Below are 21,015 nucleotides of genomic sequence, written 5' to 3'. Positions count from 1 at the left end.
AAGGATTATTGTATGTGCAATAGCTAGTCACAGTTCTACACAGGCAGAACTAATCTCATCAAATTGAGAGGTCACTAATTGAGGCTAAATTTAAACAGCAGTGATTAGAAGAATGAGTGAAGTGTATTTTTCTCAAAGCAGATTTGATTTAATAAATTAGGCTGCTTAGATGGCCACAGTTGCTATGATGCAAAAAAAAAAGAGAAGGTGCTTTATGGAAGTACAGTAGATTTGCTGGGTAACTGAGACCTGAATTTAGATGATCTACCACAGCTTTGATATGAAAGCTTCAACTCTTTGGGGATTCACATAATGAAATCCGTGATACATTTAACCAGCACTGTAGGTCAAAGGCACTGTAGGAATCGCCTACAGAATACATGTAAGAGGGTTTTAGGCTATTGCTGAAGTGTAAACAATGTGGCATCTACTTGCTGACTTACTGAATTGCTATTAGGGATTGTGTTGCCTTCCTCACAAGTGTGCATGAGTAAATAATTGCATTGACAAGTAATTTCAATACTTACTGGCAGATAATCTGTCATGTAATAAGGTCTGAGATTCTAATGATGGGGGCCCCAGAACTGGACACACTACTTCAAGTGAGGCCACAAAAGAGCAAAGAAAAGTGTCAGAAACACCTCCCACTTCTCTTGATGCAGCCCAGAATGTGATTGGCCTTCTGGGCTCCAAGTACAGATTGTTGGCTCATATTCTCATGTTTGGTTTTTCATCTGCCAACACCCCCAGGGCAGGGCTGCTCTCAGTCCTCACATTGCCAGCCTGTATTTAAGCTTGGGGTTGCCCCAGCCCACATGTAGGGCCTTACACTTGGCCTTGTTGAACTTCATGAGGTTTGCACTGGCTGACCTCTCAAGCCTCTCTCTTTCCTGTCAGCTGGGACACACCTGCACTTAGGTGTATGTTAATAGCAAAGCTCTAGCCACACTGCAGTTGTGAGATGTGGTTTTAAGCTGGGTAGATGTACCCAAACCAGATCTAACGACCAGCAATGAAGATTCAATTGTACATGCATCAGCTGCCCTAGCAATTCAGTGTGATCTCTAGCTGGCTTGGACAGGCCATGCTGAAGCCCAAGCTGTTAGGTGCTCACTGCTCTCATTAATTAGCAGTCTTGGCTAAAGCTAAAGTATTCACTCACTTTGCAGACTGAACTCCTAAATGAGTGTAAAAAAGACTAAACCTGTAACCGAGCTGCAGAACCTGAAAAAGTCTTTTCCAGCCATATCATTTCACAGTGCATGTTGCCACAAAACTACAAAATTGCCTATATTAGCATGGTACGAAGGGGCATAAAGACAGCAAGAAGTGCCTACTAATGGGTGTGTGGTATGGCAGCTGCTTGTGCCAGCACTGTCACGTGAAAATTCAATCACCTAACTGCCTTAACACACCGGCATTTACCTTGGCTCCGCAGCTAGCCCACAGTAAAGCCTGCTCTTTGGAGTGCTTCAAGGGGACAAATAGTCAAAGACTACACAAAGACTGATAATTGCTGCAAAGCCTTGTCATGACTCATGCATTAATAACTTACTGCTTGATGGCTTCACATGCTCTCATGCAAAGATGCCAAACAGCATATGAACAAAATCATGAGACAAGACATTCTCCTTCTTTCCAGTGTTTACAGCTGATGAAGCCTTCCTAAAGGGTTTTGGTAAATACTTTTCAAAATGGATCCAGAATTCACCCCTGCCCAGCATTACAGCATGGAGCAGCCATCTGATGCACAAAGTCACAGTTGTCTTGCCAGGAAATTTGCTGTACTAATGCTGCTGTCCTAAGGCACTCAATCTTTAATCTGATTTCTTTGTTTCTTATTTCAGGCAAACCACTGAAACAGAAATGTTCAGTAAAGGCTGCTAAGCCACTTGGCATGTCTATAAAACCTCTTGCTCTTCTCAGCTGGCCAGGGTCCTGCTCACTTGCATTTAGAGGAGACTTTAATGTGCTCATGCTACTATGATATTCCACTGATCAGCATGTACTTGGTCATTTATTTTTCTAGCAGAGCTAGATAAATATTGATAAAGACTTATACAGGCTACTTTTACAAGGAAAGTAAATCTTTATAAGCAGAAATTCAAAGTGAAGCTGTAGTTTGCTTTTTTTGGAACCATCTGTGCACTGTGTGTTTAATCATATTGTTGTTATTGGATTAACTGGATACATTTTATAAAGTGTATGAGGAGGTAAAAAGGGACCTGATCCACTCAGAGGATATGACCCAGCAGGGGTTTTGGGCCAATAATTGTAATAGGAGCAAGATCAAACCAAGCCTGTCATCCCATTAGCTTATACAAAAGCCTTCTCTTAGACCAAGAGATAAACAGTAACAAAAAGTCTATTAAAAAGAAGTTATATGTCGTAATTTACATCTAGTTTGGCTTTAAACTGCAATTTTTAGAGGGAAAGAAAGTGATTCAGGAAACACATTGTATACCCAACCTGAATACAAACCTGAGATGATGCAGCTGCTGAAAGTCATTCTTGTTCACTGAAAAACATGAGTGGATAGAGGGAGAAGGAACCAACCACAGGGAATAACAGCATAGAAATGCTAATATAAAGCCCACAGTTGAACCATCCACAAAGATCTTCTGCTCTATTTAAATTAGAGAAGGTTTTTGAGGGGCATTTGTTAAAAAATCTGCACCAAATTTCATGGCAGTGTAACAGTTGAGACAAAACTGGAGTCAAAGAATAGTAGAAATACAGCTGCCTGGGGACTGCCCACAGTCAGACCGCAGAAGCGCTGGTCACTGGGTTAATGACACAGTGAAACCCTTTTGTAGTAAGGAGAAAGAAAATCCATTAGAAAAACCTACAGAGACATCTAGCTCTATTATCTAACATCTGCAGTTGACTGCCATGCTGTGGCATATTATGGAGATAAGCAAGCATGATAAAAATGTTATAATAACCTTTAAAAAATGAGAGCCTGGAAATAAAATGCTAGGTTTACTTGCAAAGTGTTTCTCGTGCAAGTGTCCCTGGGAGATGTTTTACAATAAAATTTGAATGAAATACAATAAAAATCAAATCAAAGCTCATTCACTGTATACCAAACAGAATAGCTCAGGTTTCAGCTTTGGTTTTAAAGCTAGGAGGAGAATTTACTTGATGAATTTATGCTGCTGCTCAGAAAGAATTCCAAAACAGAAAATCACAACAGCTTAAAAGGTAATTGACAAACAGTTTGGATTTCAGAGCTAATGGTGTCAAGAGTTCAAAAGTGAAAGATTCAGAGAATTATTCAGCAAGTTAAAAATATCCACAAAACTAAACAAATTCAGTTCCATGCCAGGATCAAAAAGCATAACTTTACAGCATTTTCTTTTCAAGTATGGATATTGCAGTCACTGCATGCAAAATTGTTAATGCATTGCATGTTTCATTTGCATGAGAAAGTTATGCAATTACAAGCATAGCTCTGCCCCCTCTTTGTGTGTGCCACAGCAGCACACGTCCATGTCCAAATGAAAAGTGTAGCTCTAGGTCACTGTCTGGATGAGGTTATTCAAGTCCAGTATCCAAACACTCATCTGAAAAACAAGAGCCCACGCAGCTGCAAGTCCAATGTCCATGCTGTTAGGTTTTGACTACTGCCAGAACATTCCAGCTGAACATTAAGGGGAACCATCATCATTTAAGATTTGATGACTTGAAAACCAGACAGCCACCTCTTCCTGGTACTTTTCTCATTCCCAAATACAGGTCCAATGTGGTTTCAGCATGAAAGGTATTTTCTCTCAAGCCTCATAAAATTCTAGATTAAATTAATGCTCTGTGCCAAAAGCTGTCTCTGCAAAGGTGTAAAGGCTCTCTTAGGCAGTTAATAGCTATGATTTCTAGTCCTGGCCAACTTCCACATGATGACTATTACTATTAAGTTGGCAGATTTTTATGTAAATGCATCCATTATCAGAACTATAGGTATCTGGTTACTAGACTTGCAGGCACTTAAGGGAAATGAGTATCAATATTTCCAGGACAAGCACTTTTTTCCTTAGTGTTCCTTAGTGTTTCCTTAGTTGTTTGGTTGTTTTTCCTAAACAATGGGTCCGGTTTTATGATTAAAGAACAGATTCTATAAGCAAAAGCTAGTTCTTCATCCCTAGAAATAATGAATATGATTTGGTTATTTAGCACTGTTGGAATTTTTTACAGAATTCAGTTAAATGAGGCACAGTAAAACAGGGCATGAAAAAAAAAACCCAAACATTTGGAGGTAGGGGTGGGCACACACACAAAACCAAATACACTGGAGACTTCAAAAAGCTTTAAAAAAGTAGAGAGAGAACACATGGGAAGCAATGAGATGTTACAAGGAGACTTTAACTGTGCATTAACTGCAGACCTTTCAGTCCTGCTGAAATATTCACCTGTTGGTTTACCATGAGCTGATACAATTTGTGGGCTGTCAGTTGAGAACCAGCCATTATCAATCTAGTCTGGAGTTCTGTGGCCAGCAGTAGCTAACACTGATCCCTTGGGTAAGGATGTAAAACCTCTTCATTCTTCTGGCATCTGTTTAAACTGCCCATATTGCATGTACTGACAGTGGCAAGTATCTGCCTGGCCTTGTTTGCTGATCTGCATAATCTTGTCATAATTTGTCACAATTTGTTCCCCTTGTGGCACATTTTAGCAAACAGAAGGTAGATTTAGTACTGAGCTTTTTCTGAACCAATAGCACTGCTATCACAGCAAACCTACATGTTACATTTCACTTCTTCTTGAAATATTGAGGCTTCACTTGAAGATACAGGATGAAATGCTGGTCCTAGTGAAGTTTTGTTGTGGTTCTTTGACAAGATCAGGGTTTAGCTCTTCATATTACACAAGTGCATATTATAGAGAAGGTCTGTCTTAATCTGAGCCAGAATCAAGATCCTAGTTATTGAGAAAGCACTGCTGTAATACTGCCAGCTAAGAGCATGGCTGATCAAAGTTATAGTAGTCTAAAGTCTTTTAGATACCTTATTAAGTATTGCCTTAAATGCATAGAATAAAGTGAAGTTCTAGGAGTGCCTGACTGAACAAATTGGAGAAGCAGGGGCGTGAGTCATAACAGGAGTTCAGGATTCAAAACATTTTATGCAAAGCAGTACAAAGACATTCAGTTAACCTCTCATGTCCTGATAATGATGCTGGAAATACTTCTGTGCACTGCAATATTGGACTTATGCCTGGTGGAGAAGCTAAGCTTACTTCTTTTGATGTATCTAGGGCAATTCTATTTAATCAGCAGTTCGGGTATCTTATTTTAGATATCTAAATCAGAATTTAGTTGCAAATACCCACAGTTAAGAAACACCTGTGATCTTCAGGATAGGATAAAATTTTGCATTTCTTACCCATCTGGCCTTAAGAGAGATTAATTTCATGCCTTATAGAAACTGCAGGTTTCATCTTTTAGCATACACTTCTTCAACTAGAAATCATCTAGGCTAGAAGGAATTTTCATTTTTAAAGCCCCCTTCTATTACGGAATCAGAGGATTTGATGGGCTGGGGGGTGGGGGGGGGCGGAAGAAGGGAAAAAAAGAAAGAAGAATGCACTCATCTTTTTGTTTCAATGAGACAGACCTTTTCCTACAGCATCTTGCATCACCCTGTACTTCCCATGGCCCTGTAATAAAGTGAAGTTCAAATCTATGTAAGAGAATGTTGCTCCACGATTCTTCAACTAGAAATCTGGCTCTCAGCATCTCCCCACTGCAGAAGATTCCTGTCTGCCTTTTTGGCACACTGCTTCAGGTTTCTCAGACAAGCTGAGAGATAATCTCCTGAGTACAGTCCAGAAGGGAACTTGTAGCTCTGTTGAAATCAATGGAGTTTGGCTGTTGGCCTTTAAGAAGCTCACAGTTAAGTCTCTTCCAGGTTAGCAGCATAGGAAAGAATTTGGTTTAGAAATGTTGTCTACTCAGGGTTCCATGAAGGTCATCCATATGTACTTGCTCACCTGCCATTCAGACTATGAGCTTCTACTTGTGACCTGAATTGATTCACACATGCTACTGCCTCTAGAACCCACCCACCTGGCTCAATAAATCTGTAAGGACATCTGACAAAGAACTGTCAAAAAGCCTGAGAGACAGCATGGAGGTGGCAAGCAAAGAGGAGGTAAAACATGTCACAATTGTGGTTGCTCTCTGGAACTCTGTCAGAGCATTGGAGCTACAGCTGCTACATCTGAGCACAACTGCGTGAAGCTCCCCGCATACATTTCTCTTCAGGCAGCCTGACTGAAGTGATCACAATCACAGAATGGTAGGGGTTGGAAGGGACCTCTGGGGATCATCAAGTTCAACCACTCCTGCTAAAGCAGGTTTGTCTATATCAGGTTGCACAAGAATGTGTCCAGGCAGCTGTTCTACTACCTCTCTGGGCAGCCTGTTCCAGTGCGCGACCATCCTCAAAGTAAAAAAGTATTTTCCTATATTTAGGTGGAGATTCCTGTGTTCAAGTTTGTGCCCTTTGCCCTACACTGGGCACCAGATCTCTAACAGTATAGCTATACCATGCACAGAAAATTATCACAGTGATCTCCTGAAGTATCACAGACCTAAGCACTGTGTGGGGCACTGGGATCTATCTGCAGGAACCTCCTTGCAGGACTGCAGGCTGTATCTGTATTACACTTAGCACAAGGACTTCTGGTCCCGAATGGGACCCTTGGGCATTGATTCACTATAACAATTAAATAATGGTAGTAATAAAACTTGCCTACACAGCTGTGCACATTTCATGCAGGCTGAGATGGCAGCATAAGTAAAGCAGTTCTCCCACCTTGTGGTTAGACAGATTAATACTGCCAGAGTTTGTACATCAGAAATCGCAGACTGCAGAGGAATTCTGCTACCAAACAGACCCACCACACAAAGGGCTGATGCTGTCACCAGACCTCTCTTGCAGACAAATATTAACTAGCCTTGTTTTGTGAGGGGAATGTTTGTCTGTGTGTGTGTGTGTCTACCTACACAACTGCGCAAGCACAAAGATTTGTAATGCCCTCCAGTGATCCCAGCCCACAGCAGCTATGAGACCTAGTACCACAGCAACTGGAGTGCCTCCTTTATCCTCCCTCCTTGGGAAAAAAAGGTGTTTGTTCAATGCAACATGCAAGCTTTGGCACGCTGATAAGATGTACTGGTGTGGGAACAGTGTCAGCATGTCATAGATGTGGAAAATGTGGTCTCATCAAATAGAGATTGCAGCCAGTTTCTGCGAGCAATGCCACTAGAGCTAAAAGGAGCCACTGGAGGCAAGTGAAAAATTCATCTGTGCTTCTCTCCCCATTTCTACTCTCCATCCCTATCTTCTGCTTTTTATCCCTGGCTATTGAAGCAATCAGATAATCTTTACTGTTTGCATCAGAGTACACCTCAACACATCCAGGTCCACATATGTAGCCAGTTGCCACAGAGTGAACCTCGATCTCACATGTAGTAGTTAAGCATCGACTTTGCACTAATGCAGTTGAGGTATACTGAGATACACCATTTTGCAGTAGATGCTGTATGAAACAATAGAATGCAGTGGCTAACAAATTCCAGAGCCAGTGAGTGAATATTAACATTTTTTTAGTGATTCTAAACTGCACCATTTCCAAAGCAGGATTAACTTGGTTACATAAGAGGGACTGATTTGGTTCAAAGAAGAATAGCAGAACATGAAAAGAACAAGCTGTTTAAAATCTAGGTCTGCTTCTCAGATATTGCCGTTCATTAATTACATGCTATCCTCCTTCTCTTCATCATCCCAGTTGTACCAGCTGATGCCACTTTAAACTGAGTCCCCTTGCAAGAGGAGGTGCTTCCCAAGCACAGTGTAAAAATCAGCCCTAGTGTATCAAATTCCCTTTTTTGTCACTCAGTCTGCAATTGGCTGCCAAAATAGTTCCCCAAGATGAACTGTCAAAGTGGAGAAGTCACTCCAGACCAAAATTTGACCTAGTCTCTCACGTGGCTTTACTGTAACAATTCCCCAATAACTGTATCTTCAGTTTCTTTTGTTCTTCTGTTCCACAGAGTGACAGTTCATTACACAAAGGAGCTGAACTTGGCTCTTCTCTCTCTTTGTTTTTTTTTTTTAACTTCAGTTGGCAAGAAATGATTCATTTTATTTTTTTTTTTCACTGTAAGGTTTTAAGAGGCAGCTTTCATCAATCATTTTTTCTACCTAGAAATGGACATTTCAGCTGTAGGCTTGTACCCTCTTCACTCAAAATGTGAGGTTGTTTAGACCCAGCGTGGACAAAAGACAGATGTAAGCAAAAACTAAGGAGTTTTCAGCTTCCATATCGAAGTAGACAATTCTGTGTATCATAAGTGTGCTGGCTCTTTGTTTGTTCATTTTGTTAGTTTCTTTTTTTTACAGTGGGAAACCAAATTATCTTGCTTTCTAAAGTAATTTGGGAAAACAACAAGAACCCAGGAAGTCTGATTGGTGGGCCAGGTAAATCATACATTCATTAAATATTTTTGCCTATTCTTATGTCATGGATAAAGGCTACTGCTGCAAACCCCACACTGACATTATCTATTTGTCAAAAGAGCAGTTGCAATAGGAACGGTAGCCTGCCAAGCTTCCCCTCGGGCTCTTTCAAAAATGCCCAAGCTTGATTCAGAGAGAACACATTTGAGGACACACTGTTAGTCTTTAGGGGTGGAATCCATCTGTTCTAACATCAAGTGTCTAAAATGTAGATACCTAGTCTGAAGTGGTCACCTTACTTTCCTCTACAATCAAGAGACAGATACCTCTGGAAGACAATTCTTCTAAGCCAAAAGCAGATGGCAAAGTGTTTCCCCATTCCCCATAGAATCTAGAAAACTGCCTAGACACCTGACTTCTAAAGGGCTAAAAGCAGATGGGCCATTTAGATAAGGATAAAGCCGTGCTACCCTTCCTAACATAGCAGGGGATCTGGCATAGAGATGTTCCCAGCATCTCTCACAATGGTTTGCCTTATTTTAATAAATTCAGCGAATTCTGGTGTTTCATTTGCATGCTTCTGCCATCAATCCCCTGAATTACTGCTGCTGTTGTTTCCTTGCTCAGTCTTCCACAAAACCACTGCTAGCCCTTCTTTCTTTTCCACCAGTAGGCTCTGGTAAACCAGGCACAGTGCCCATGGTAGTAAGTCAAAATCATCCTAGCAAATCAACTTTGCAACACAGCATGTCACTTGGAAAGCAGTTGCTTTATCTGCAATTAGAAATGAGTGGGTTAAAACCAGTGTCAGTGTTTTAAAATAAGCTGTTCTGGACAAGAACTGACTAAAACATTCTCATTTGTAACTGTCTTCAACAACTCTAAGAGGAGATGCAGGGTTTTAGAAGCCTGGAGAAAGGCAAATATACTGTCCACCAATAAAAATGAGAGAGGGAAGAAAAGTCAGGAAATTTGGATTAAGACTAGTCTTCCAAAGTTAATCTCAGAAAAGTAGGGATCAAAAAACCAAACAAAGCATACTAAGCACCTAAAAAGGTACAGGAAATCATTATGGATTTCAGAGAGCCTGTATGCCGACTCTAATTGCTTGGTATTAATGCCTGTGTTTGCTTTTCTCTTTCCTCTAACCTTCCGTTTTCAGATCGGTGATAACTCCTTCTACAGAGGCCTGGAAAGAACACAGGACGGAAAGAAGCACCTGCAGCAATAAGTCAATGTGAGCATACTTCACTTGCTGGTGCTCCTGAGTGATACAGTGACAGGGATGGTAGTGACGCAATGATGTACCATTGCTCTTTGACACATAGCACAAGGTTTCATGATTTTCTTTTTTCTCCCCCCATCAGTATTTCATAGTTTATTAGAAGTCCATCTCAACCTGAGGGTTTTAGACCCAGCCTCGGAGGGCAGTGACTGAACGCCAGCATCGGTTGTTTTGTGTGGGGGGGGGTCAGCTTACTGCAGAGGAAGGGCTACCACATTGCACCATAAAAACACAACAGCAGAAATTTTCCTTTACTTGTGTATTCATCGGTAAAAATATCTTAAGTCAACGTTTCGGGGTTTGGTAACTAAAACATGCGTTTCTCAGATTAAGCTACGACCTCCGCGCCTCCCCACGGGCCCTGCTCCGGTGCCCCCCCAACCTCATTAAGATGGCAGCTGGGGGACCACGACTACAACTACCAGCTAGCTGCGTGTCACCGCGTCATCTGATTGGCTGCATAGACCGCCGGGAAGCCAATAAGGCTCAGGGGCCCTCCGTGGAAGGTGCGGGTCACTTTGCCAGTGGTGGATGACGGGAGTTGTAGGCGGTTCGCCGTCGCTGCGGCGGAGGGCGGTGGTTGCGGGGGCCGGAGCGGGCGTCTGCGCCTGCGCAGTGGTAGCGGCGTGTAGCGAGCGCGGCGCGTGGCAGGAAGCGGAAGGAGGCGGCCGGGCTGAATCCCTGACGTGTCCCTCTGAGGCAGCTGCCGCCGCTGCTCGCTCCCCGCTCCCGTCCGGCGGCCGCCATGGGCAGTGAGTACGGGCGCGATTCGGCTGGGCGGCGGCAGGAGCGGGAAGGCAGGGTAGTGGGGGTTTCTGCGGGGTGCGTGAGAGCCCCGGGCTCTCCTTTCATGGGCACCTCAGGACGGGCCCTCCTCACGGGCGGCTCGGCGGCCCGTGCCCCCCTTAGGGGCCGCCGCTCTGCTCTCACCCGCCCTGAGGCCTCTGGGCCCGCGGCACTCCGTCTGTGGCCGGCCAGCCCCGCGTGGGTTTCCCTTTCTGTGATTTAGAGGCTCCTTATGGAGTGATTTATTTGTTTTCGCTTTCTCGGTGCAAGATCTATTTCCTGGTTATGGCGATCTTCCTGGGGAAGGGAGATTGCCCTGTGATGCCCAGTTACCGGGCCGCTTGCCTGGCGGGCACTATCGGGTCCCGCCAACCTAGGTCCAGTGTGCCTGGTGTGGTACCGACGCGGTTAGAGGCGGGAATTCAAGTTCGGAGACTGGTCACAACGCTTTCAGCTCCATTGACAGATTGACTGGAAGTCTTCAGTCTGGTGTGGAAAGCCTCTTAGTTGGTATATTGTTGTGGACGTAGAAGAAAGTAATTATTTGCTTTAAAACCACAATCCAGTGTAACTTCAGGCAATTAAGGAAATAATTCTTTTGGGCTGGTCTTGAAGTGTTACAGAATTGCCACTGAAGTTGCAGCATTCTGCAAAGAAGTGAAAAGCCACCAGTAGGATCAGTTCTTTTGCATAGTACACGTCTTTGTTCAAATCAATCCAGAACATATGGGCAGTCTTGCATTTATCTTCAGTTTAGCATTAACTCCATTCAAAATCAGATCACTCTGCTGACAGAACTTGTGAGTATGCAGATACTCTCATCTTCTATATAGTGTAAAAAGACAGATTCTAATCTAAGGATATATCCCTAACTAGTCTCCCTGACTAGGAGCAGATTGTGTGAGAAGTTTTGTATGCTAAGTGAATTGTTGCTTCTGGACAGTATGTAGTAATTCTGAAGTTGCATGGCCCAAAGTAACCCCTGATTTAAAACTGTCTTGCTTATTTTCTTTCTCAGATGTTAGACTAGAGGAGAAGAAGCTACTATAAAATAAAAGTTCAATGAACTCATGCAAAGCCATGGCAAGGGTGGGGTTTTTGCACTGTTAACAGGAAAACACCAACTTCTTTTTAATTTCTCTGTTTCCAGTGCCAGCTAAATCTATGTTTAGAACAGATAAAAAAAATTAACTTAAAACCCACACAACAAACCATTGTCCTTAATTGGGACTTTTGATATGTTCAAATGCAATTTTACTTGAGCTTTATCCAGTGTTCTTTGTCTCTCTGTGTTAATTTTGTCTTTTAACTATTGTCCATACAGTAAAATTTCTTGAAGTAATCAAGCCCTTCTGTGTTATCTTGCCTGAAATCCAAAAGCCAGAGCGGAAGGTGAGTTCATAGAGTTTTCTTCCTAGGCTTGTATGTGGTTGCCCAAGAATATATTTGCAGGTAAATGCAACTGTGCAGATACGGCTGTGAGTGGTGTGATGTTGAAAGCAGTACATGTCAGACTGTAACCTAGAGTAGTTTAAAATAGCACTTCATCAATCTTTGCTTCTACTCTAAGGTTATTTCTGAGATAAGCTTCTCTGTATTATGTTTACCTTTTTCTCACCAGAAGCACTTTCATATGAAAATCTTAAGATTCATTTCTGTGGAAGTACTAGAATACCTTCCATTGGCATTTGAGTTAAAGTTTCAATAAAGCCTTGTGATTTTCCATAGCCTTATATAGTATGAAAGGGATGAGCAAGTTCCTTTCTTTAGGATGCCCTGTACTTTGTCCCTTCACAAGAACATCAATTGTGCTTTAGCTACTATGACAATTTGCCTGATTGGCTATCTCTTGTTATCTTGATAGCTCTGTCATCTTTGGTTGTTTAGTTTGGTTTTTGTTCTTCCTTTAGATTCAATTTAAGGAGAAGGTACTATGGACAGCTATCACACTCTTCATCTTCTTAGTATGCTGCCAGGTATGTTTCTATCTCTTGTATTTAAGTAGCAACAGAAACGTTTAAAGGATGTTTTGGTATCTGACTTAATATTATTTTTCTTTCTTGGTTGGAAATGCAGATTCCCTTGTTTGGTATCATGTCATCAGACTCAGCAGATCCTTTCTACTGGATGAGAGTGATTTTGGCATCAAATAGAGGTACAGTCAGTCTTTTAGGAGGGCATTTTTAGCTTGAATCAAAACGTGTTTTCTTTAACTCATTCTTACATTGCACTTTATTTTAATGAAGACAAAAACAAAGTGGAGAGGGAAGTCTGGTTAGATGTTATGTAAAATCATAAACCAGTGTGGTGTTGGGAAGGGCACAACTTTGTGGACAAAATGACTTTATGGCTGGCTGTGCACAATCTGTTCCATGTACGAAAAGTCAAGGAGCATTTTGAGGGGGAAAGGGTTAGGGAAGAGACAGTTCTTAATTACCCACATCACTGCTGTTGCAATCTTCTGTATGTATTTCAGACCCTATTATACATCTATTTTGATTTTTCTGTGTGACACCTTTGAGTCTGTCTTGCAGAATACCATAATCCATGATAGCTTGTATAAATTTCAGTTTCTTGTAGAGGCTTTTCAGGTGCAGGTCTGAATTAGAAGTGGTGACAGTTTCCTGAATTCATTTTGCTGTATCTGTGAGAGATACCTATCACTGGGGCTGTGTGTCAGTGTATGTCATAATGAGATGTTCATAAAAACATGCATGCAGCTAAGGTGCTCTCCTGAGAAATGTTTGGGTTTTGTGGTAGTTTTAGGCTATGCCTTTAAAACTTTTTCACAGATTTTGAGCAGAAAAGTAGAAAAACATAAATTGGGTGTGAAAAAGAAAACAGATATTCTAAGCAATTTCATTGGAGAGGTATCTATCATAAGGCTGCTTGTACCAAAACATTCTGGGGGCTGCTGCTTCTCATCTCTTCTCTGCTCACTTCGTTGCTCTGAAGGGATACTAATCTGCTTCTGCTTGACTTCGGCTGCGTTGCTTTGGTTAAGTCTAACAGTTACTTTTTCTCTGCTCCTTTCTCCCTTAGGGGAGGGGGCAGAGAGACAGCCTCCCTGGTCTCTGACTGGGGGCAGGGTTCTCGTGTTGTTTGTTAATTGTACCTATCTGTAAATATTGTAAATACTGTATATTTTGTACATATTCATTGCATTCCAATGTAGGTGGTAGTTTTGCCTGTAAATAGAGCTTTCATTTGCTTGCAACTGAGTTAGTCTGGCAAAGTTGATGTTGGGGAGGGGGGCGGAATTTTAACCCACCACAGATTTTTCTTGTTTAAAATTGCAAATGATGAAGTGACTGATTGTCAGAGGCAGAAAGCAGATTTCTACCTTGTTTCATGCAGAGCAAATCTGTTCCTGACAGCAACATATTTTTTTCAGTGAACATTGTTTTTGTGGTACTGAGGAGTGCTGCAATGCTTATCAGACTGGCTTTTAACAAGCTTCTCTTATCATTGAAGCCTTTTGCATTTATGGAGATTTTGAGTTTTATATATTCTTAATCATGAAGGCTTGAAAAAACCTTTGCACTTCAAAGGTGCTTGGGTATGGCACGCCACATTGTTTGCTTTCATTGTCCTTCCTGTGCCTGACAGGTACATTGATGGAGCTGGGTATTTCACCTATTGTCACGTCTGGGCTCATCATGCAGCTCTTGGCAGGTGCTAAGATCATTGAAGTTGGTGACACCCCAAAGGACAGAGCTCTCTTCAATGGAGCACAGAAATGTGAGTAGCAGCTGACGCTAAAGGCTGATGGCTTAGAATGTAGAACCCTAACAATAGGAAGTGTGAATTTAGCATGTGGTGAGTGCTGGAGCCAGATAGATGGGTTTCTGTCATGTATTCCTGATTCAGTCTTACTGGCTGCTGGCTGACTTGTTGTTAAGCTTTGGAAAGGTCCAAAGAGGAAAATTAGCTGTGTGGTTGTAATTACTGCTGTAATCTTACTCGATCAACTGAGCATTATGTAGGTTGTGGGGGCACAGCCTTTGAACTGTGGTGGTCACTGTTAAACTAAAAAAGTTGATGAAGGTGTTTCTTGGAATTGTTTCTACCCTGATGCTTTAAGCATGGTTCTTTTCTCAGCAATATGACCTCTCTGTGCTCAGGGTATTCTTGAGCTATTTGATGCTGTTCCACACTACCTACTGGTCTGTTTACTGGAGAACAGAATCATAGATTGCTAAGGTAATATCTTAACACTCTCAGCATTTGCAATGTCTGTAGCAGTTGTGGGTAACCAAACCTGCTTGCTTCTGAGTGTATTCATTTCTGAAATGTCTGTATTTGTGTGTTCAGTACCAGATTTCAGACAGGAAACTTAACTTGCCCTTGAATTTAAACATCTTGTGGCTTACGTATTCCTTCCCAGCTGTCTATTTCTGTAATTGCCCAGTGACATAAATCTCCAGAACAAATGCATGCTTTTTTGTTTTCTATTCTACAGTGTTTGGAATGATCATTACCATTGGACAGTCTATTGTCTATGTAATGACTGGAATGTATGGAGACCCATCTGAGATGGGTGCTGGGATCTGCTTGCTTATTACAATTCAGGTAATTTCTCATCCTCTGCTTACACTCCCTCTTTAAGTTAGAAAAATGAGCCTGAGGCACTGCCTGCCCTACATGCAGAAACAAAGAGATCAAAGTGTGCTTTCCTCCTCATGTATGCACAGTCCCTCGGTAACTTTTAGTACCGATTATTTTGTTAACAAACACTAAAAAGACAGGACTAATGCTGTATGTGGTTTGTGTTTTTTACTGCAGCTTTTTGTTGCTGGATTGATAGTTCTGCTCTTGGATGAGCTCTTACAGAAAGGATATGGTCTTGGTTCTGGCATCTCTCTCTTCATTGCTACCAATATCTGTGAGACTATTGTGTGGAAAGCATTCAGCCCCACCACAGTGAACACAGGACGAGGTAATATGCTGTGTAGTGAAACCTGTCAATACAGCTCCTATGCAGGGTGCACATGCAAGGACATTTCTTTTTAATTTTGTAGTATCTCTCAAGATACTTCCTGAACTTGAATTTCTTATGGTGCCATGATTAAAAACTCTACAGTGGTAGACTGATACTGTATTAACATTACTGCCAAACTTACTGGCAAATACCATCCATTTCTTTCTTCTTGTGTTTCTTACTCTTTACCTCAGAGACTTCTTTCTTCAAACCTGTCAGGAGGTGATCTTGTTTAGTGCTAATAGATAATTCAAGTAAGGTTATCACATTTGCTTTCACACAAACAATGCTGGATGATGATTCTAGGCCACTGCAGGGGAATTTAAAGGAAGTATTGCAAGTAACCTATCTGTTGTGGAAGATGACAGTAGTACAAATCTGAGAGCATGCTCAAGATGCAAAAGATTTGGAGAAATCCCATTCTGAATCCTGCCTAATGGGAGAAAGCACTGAAGTTTGGAGATCATTGCAGCTCACCTAACTTTTCTTTTCTGTTCCAAGGCATGGAATTTGAGGGAGCCATCATTGCTCTGTTCCATCTCCTGGCTACTCGTACAGACAAAGTCAGAGCTCTTCGTGAGGCCTTTTACCGTCAGAATCTCCCCAACCTTATGAATCTGATTGCCACCATCTTCGTCTTTGCTATTGTAATTTATTTCCAGGTCAGTAGTGGGGGGGGAAAGGGAAGTAGATCTGTAATCCTCTTCCTTCTCCAGGAAACTATATTTTTACTTTCTAGTGTCATCAGAAGACTCATTTTTGTACCTGAACATCTGGATGTTCCTTTAGAACTTGCTTCTCTTAATTAGTTTCCACCTTTAATATAGCCACACAAAAGACTTGAGGCTTACTGTAAGTCTCGGGGGGAAACAAACAACCAACCACACACATAAAACAGGAAGAAAAAAAAAATCACAAAAAAAACCAAACAAACCAACCAAACCCAAACAAAACCCCCCCAGATGAATGTGTGTATGCAACACTGCCTAACCTCAGAGCTATTGCTTTTTGCTGGAAAATACTTGGTAGTTCTCTTCGAGTTTCTAAGCGTGTCTGTGTCTTACTGTTTGTTTGCAACAAACTGCTGAAGAATATAGAAACATTTAATAATTCTTTCCCTGGACACTATGTTCAGTCTTTCTGAGATTTTACATTTCTTCTGATGTCTGTGTCTTTCATACCTTCTAGTATATATATATATATACATATATGTGTGTGTGTTCAGATGACCTTGAGGGTTTCCAGGCCCTTTGCAGAAGTGTTTGCATGAGTAGCCCTCTAGATAAAGTATATGTACTTGCACAGAATGGTAACAGGTTATTTTGTTGCTGTCAGGGCTTTGCACTTGCAATTTATGACTTGCAATATGGGTTTGTGTCCGGATATAATGGGAGATTTTCTTGTGCAAACTTTTCCAGGGCTTCAGAGTAGATCTTCCCATCAAGTCTGCTCGCTACCGTGGCCAGTACAACACCTACCCTATCAAGCTGTTTTACACTTCCAACATTCCCATCATTCTTCAGTCTGCCCTGGTCTCAAACCTCTATGTGATCTCCCAGATGCTTTCTGCTCGCTTCAGTGGCAACTTGCTGGTTAGCCTGCTGGGCACTTGGTCTGTGAGTATCCCTTCTAACTTTGCATACAGCTTTGTGAGAGCATCATTACAATGCATGGTTGAAGAGATGGCTTCTAAACATTAAGGCACACTTGTACAGGTGGTCACATACACTGAAACTCCTAAATAAAATTTGTTTAAATTAATAGTAGAGTATGAGACCTGCTGTGGTGACTGTAGATGTCAGGTCTCTCTTTACCATTTGCCTTGGGCTGGTTTGTTTTTGCTGTTCCTTTTTGTATTCCATTTACACTTTAAATAATCTGCTTGTGATGCAAACCCAGGCTTAGCCCAATGGCTGAGAGAATGAAAAAGCTGGTGACTTCTTGCTTCCTTCTTCTAGGACACGTCATCTGGGGGCCCTGCTCGTGCTTACCCAGTTGGTGGACTTTGTTATTACCTATCACCTCCAGAGTCCTTTTCTTCAGTGCTGGAAGACCCTGTACATGCAGTGGTTTATATCGTGTTTATGTTGGGCTCCTGTGCTTTCTTCTCCAAGACATGGATTGAAGTCTCTGGCTCCTCTGCCAAAGATGTAAGTTTAAAATGATAAATTATGTAGGCTTACAGGATGAAAACAAATGGGCTGGTGCAAGACTGAGACTGGCTTTCTTCTGAGGTAGCTGTTACGCTGGTTATCTTGTGGGCAGTATTTGTTGCTTGTATAAACAATGAGTGTGCCTGTCTTTGTAAGTGGGGAAGATGAGGGCAGAGTGGGGGTCATTTTTTCCCCCTGTTTACTGCTTCTTCTAAAACTGCAGCAGCAAAGCTCAAGTAATTTCTTTCATTGGCATCAGGAAACTTTGAACATTGATGTGTAACATGAGTGTGGGGACAGGCAAAGTGCCAAAGAAAGGTAGATGCACCATGTGTAAAGCAGTTGTCACTTAAGCTGTAGTTACAGCTTGACTACCCATGCCTGACACAGAGCATTCTTAATGTCTCTGATATGATTAACCAGGGGGTATTTTTATCTTGGGAGCAACGATAGCAAAGAACATAGTGCAGTGCATTCATATACCTGAGCCTAGCTTCTCAAAATCTCCACTTGCTAAAGGATATTTGATATTCAGCAGCTATAGCCTCCTGAAATTGGAATTGGAAAACAAGATGGAAAATAGTTGTCATTGTGGTATGTTTGTATTGTGTGGTTTTGGGTAGGAAATAGAATTTGGCAGCCATATGGAACAGTTTAATGCATTCTTTAACAAATATGTGACAGTTACACAGTTACTGTAGCACTCTTATTTGGACTTGGATCTTGCTGCTTGTTGTCAGGCGTTCAAGGACTCACTCACAGCCATGTATAGCCAGGGTTTTGTTTCAATAAACCAATAGCTTTTAACACTTTAATATACTCCCATAATACTGAATAAAATTATGCTAAGTTCATGTAAACAATGTCAAGAAGTAAAAATTGTTAAATAATTATTGAAGTGTTCATTATATAGTGGAAAACTGGAAACTTAATCATCTGAAAGTGTCTTTTTCTCAGTACACAGGGATTCAGTAACAAGCAGCTTCAGAAGTTCCCCTGCTAGAGTTTTGGTTCCCCTCAGATGTTAGTGAAACGTTTGCAGGGCTCTACTCTAACCCTGTACCATTGCAAAAATGCAATATAAGGCTAAAGTTCCAAGAAGGGATTCTTTCTAAGTCATATAGTTTCTAGTATGGCCCCAATAGTTAGTTAGCTCATCTGAATGTGGGACACTGGAATGGATGCTTCGTAGGATAGTTTTGCTAAGGTCTACTAAACTCTAACCAGGAAGTTAAATGGCAGAGCAGGAGTAGGGTTATGTATGAGTAGCTACCCATTTCCAGATTTTCCTTTTCTCAATAGGAACAGAATTATCCACAAAGCTTTGTGTAGCTGATAGTGTGGGAAAGCACCTGTGACTGCTCTCTATCTGAAGTTAGAATGCTGGCTGTTTCAAACTCAGATGAATAACGAAAACCCAAAACACTCCAAACCCACCACCATGTTCTGAAATGTCTTGCTTCTGGTTTCCCATAGTGCTGAGTGTGTGGCCTAGTCAAATGATGCTAAATTGAGTTGCTCCTTTCCTTGCTCCAATGCAGGTTGCCAAACAGTTGAAAGAACAACAAATGGTAATGCGAGGCCACAGGGAAACTTCAATGGTGCATGAGCTAAACAGGTGAGCTACAGGTTTCACAGACTCTTAGTACAAAGTGTTATGGGGCAGCACATGGAAAGTTTTGCTTTGACTTCCATTTTCCTAGAACACAGATACCCCAGCTTCGGTGTTAACGTGTGAGAGAGAATATTGTCTCATTAATGGGAGATGTGTACAGCACAGTGTAGTCTTGTCTTACAATTAGACCATGCCCTTCAATTCTGGAGCTTGTATTTTTCTGTTGTTCTTTTCTATCCTTTTTATAGGATAGCCAACAGTGACCATTTGAGTGTACTTGACTACTGCAGAGTGACACACAAGTGTTTTTTTCACTATGATTTTTAATGTGTTACTGTCTTTAATGCTGTTTTCACACAGACCTTGCTTCTAAATCAAGTAAATCTAGGCATGGGTTGGACTCCAGGCTTTCTAAATCTCCTTTGTGGTACAGAAATGTTGTAACTTTAGATTTCAGTCATCTGCAGATGAGTTGAAAAGCCAGGAGCCATAAGCTGCTTCTTTGTGCTCAGTTGCAGGGTAGACTGTAATAACTTCTTAACTTAGTATTTTTTGCCTCCAGTCAGGTTAAGCTTTTTATGTCACAGCATCACCAAGGTTGGAAGAGATTTCAAAGATCAAGTCCAACCTGTCACCACAGACCTCATGACTAAACCATGGCACCAAGTGCCACATCCAATCCCCTCTTGAACACCTCCAGTGATGGTGACTCCACCACTCCCTGGGCAGCCCATTCCAATGGCTAACAACTCTCTCAGTGAAGAGCTTTCTCCTCACCTCGAGCCTAAACTTCCTTACTGTATGCAGCCTGCTGGCACTATTGCACGTTGCTTATCTTGGATTGTAGACCCATGAAAAGAGTATTGTGCCATTGACTTTTTTCCATTCATGTCATTCCTGTTTTTTTAATCACCTGGTCAGATGATCTCTGCAGCATTCTTGCTGTTCTGTGAGATTGGTTTTCTAGGGGAGGAATCTGCCTCTGATTTAGATGCTTTCCATATATACACACACACTACTAACTCTATATCTCTTGATATCCTGAGCAAACTCTAATGACACATTTTCCTGTTCTTATTTCCTGTCTTGCAGGTACATCCCTACAGCAGCTGCATTTGGTGGTCTCTGTATTGGTGCTCTCTCTGTGCTGGCAGACTTCCTTGGGGCGATTGGGTCTGGGACTGGCATTCTGCTGGCCGTCACTATCATTTATCAGTACTTTGAAATTTTTGTGAAGGAACAGAGTGAAGTTGGCAGCATGGGAGCTCTTCTTTTCTAAACCTGGGCTTCTCATGGACCCCAAAATAGAGGGGAGGAACATTCTCAAAGCATAGCCAATCAGGTGAAAAGAAGTAACATAAACTTGATAAAATCATTGTATTTGAACACTTACTTTAAACAATATTTCCAGGACACATTCCCTTCTGTTCAGACTTTTCTAGCATACTGTTTGCATTTTATAAAAGAGGAGAAAAAAAAAAACACAAAACTGTGCAAAAAAAAAAAAAAAGAAAAGAATTTTTTTAAGAACCTTTTTTTAATTGTGTGTTAGGTTGCTTGAATTAAGGATTGAGTTCAGTGACTCTTGGAAATTTCCTTTTTTTTTTGAGCCCATTTCAAATTTAGTCTACCTGAAGCCTTTAGAGGTTTGAGTAATTGTTTCATAAAGGAATGTTTGGAAGGGATTATTATTGTGTTGTTTGGGTTTTGGGGTTTTGGTTCTTTTGGTTTTT

At 41.5% G+C, this 21,015-nt stretch overlaps 1 protein-coding gene across 1 annotated transcript; it reads left to right on the top strand.

Annotated features, from left to right (window-relative positions):
• Positions 1 to 10,370: 10,370 nt before the first annotated feature.
• SEC61A1 (SEC61 translocon subunit alpha 1) lies at positions 10,371 to 20,660 on the top strand. Its single transcript, XM_054162722.1, has 12 exons — positions 10,371 to 10,499; positions 11,858 to 11,925; positions 12,444 to 12,509; positions 12,610 to 12,688; positions 14,143 to 14,274; positions 14,996 to 15,105; positions 15,319 to 15,472; positions 16,016 to 16,176; positions 16,933 to 17,130; positions 17,473 to 17,664; positions 19,209 to 19,285; positions 20,375 to 20,660. The coding sequence occupies exons 1-12, from the start codon at positions 10,493 to 10,495 to the stop codon at positions 20,559 to 20,561; spliced, it is 1,431 nt and encodes a 476-aa protein (XP_054018697.1). The 5' UTR covers positions 10,371 to 10,492; the 3' UTR covers positions 20,562 to 20,660.
• Positions 20,661 to 21,015: the final 355 nt, after the last annotated feature.

This window comes from Dryobates pubescens, chromosome 1 (assembly GCF_014839835.1).
Source record: "Dryobates pubescens isolate bDryPub1 chromosome 1, bDryPub1.pri, whole genome shotgun sequence".
In the NCBI taxonomy this organism is placed as follows: Eukaryota; Metazoa; Chordata; class Aves; order Piciformes; family Picidae; genus Dryobates; species Dryobates pubescens.
The sequence above is the reverse complement of the archived record's forward strand: the minus strand, read 5'-3'. Positions and strand labels throughout refer to the sequence as shown.

Coding starts and splice junctions, on each gene's coding strand:
- SEC61A1 (XM_054162722.1), top strand. Junction 12,689..14,142: donor GATTTTGGCATCAAATAGAG/GTACAGTCAGTC, acceptor TGTGCCTGACAG/GTACATTGATGGAGCTGGGT. Junction 14,275..14,995: donor CTTCAATGGAGCACAGAAAT/GTGAGTAGCAGC, acceptor TCTATTCTACAG/TGTTTGGAATGATCATTACC.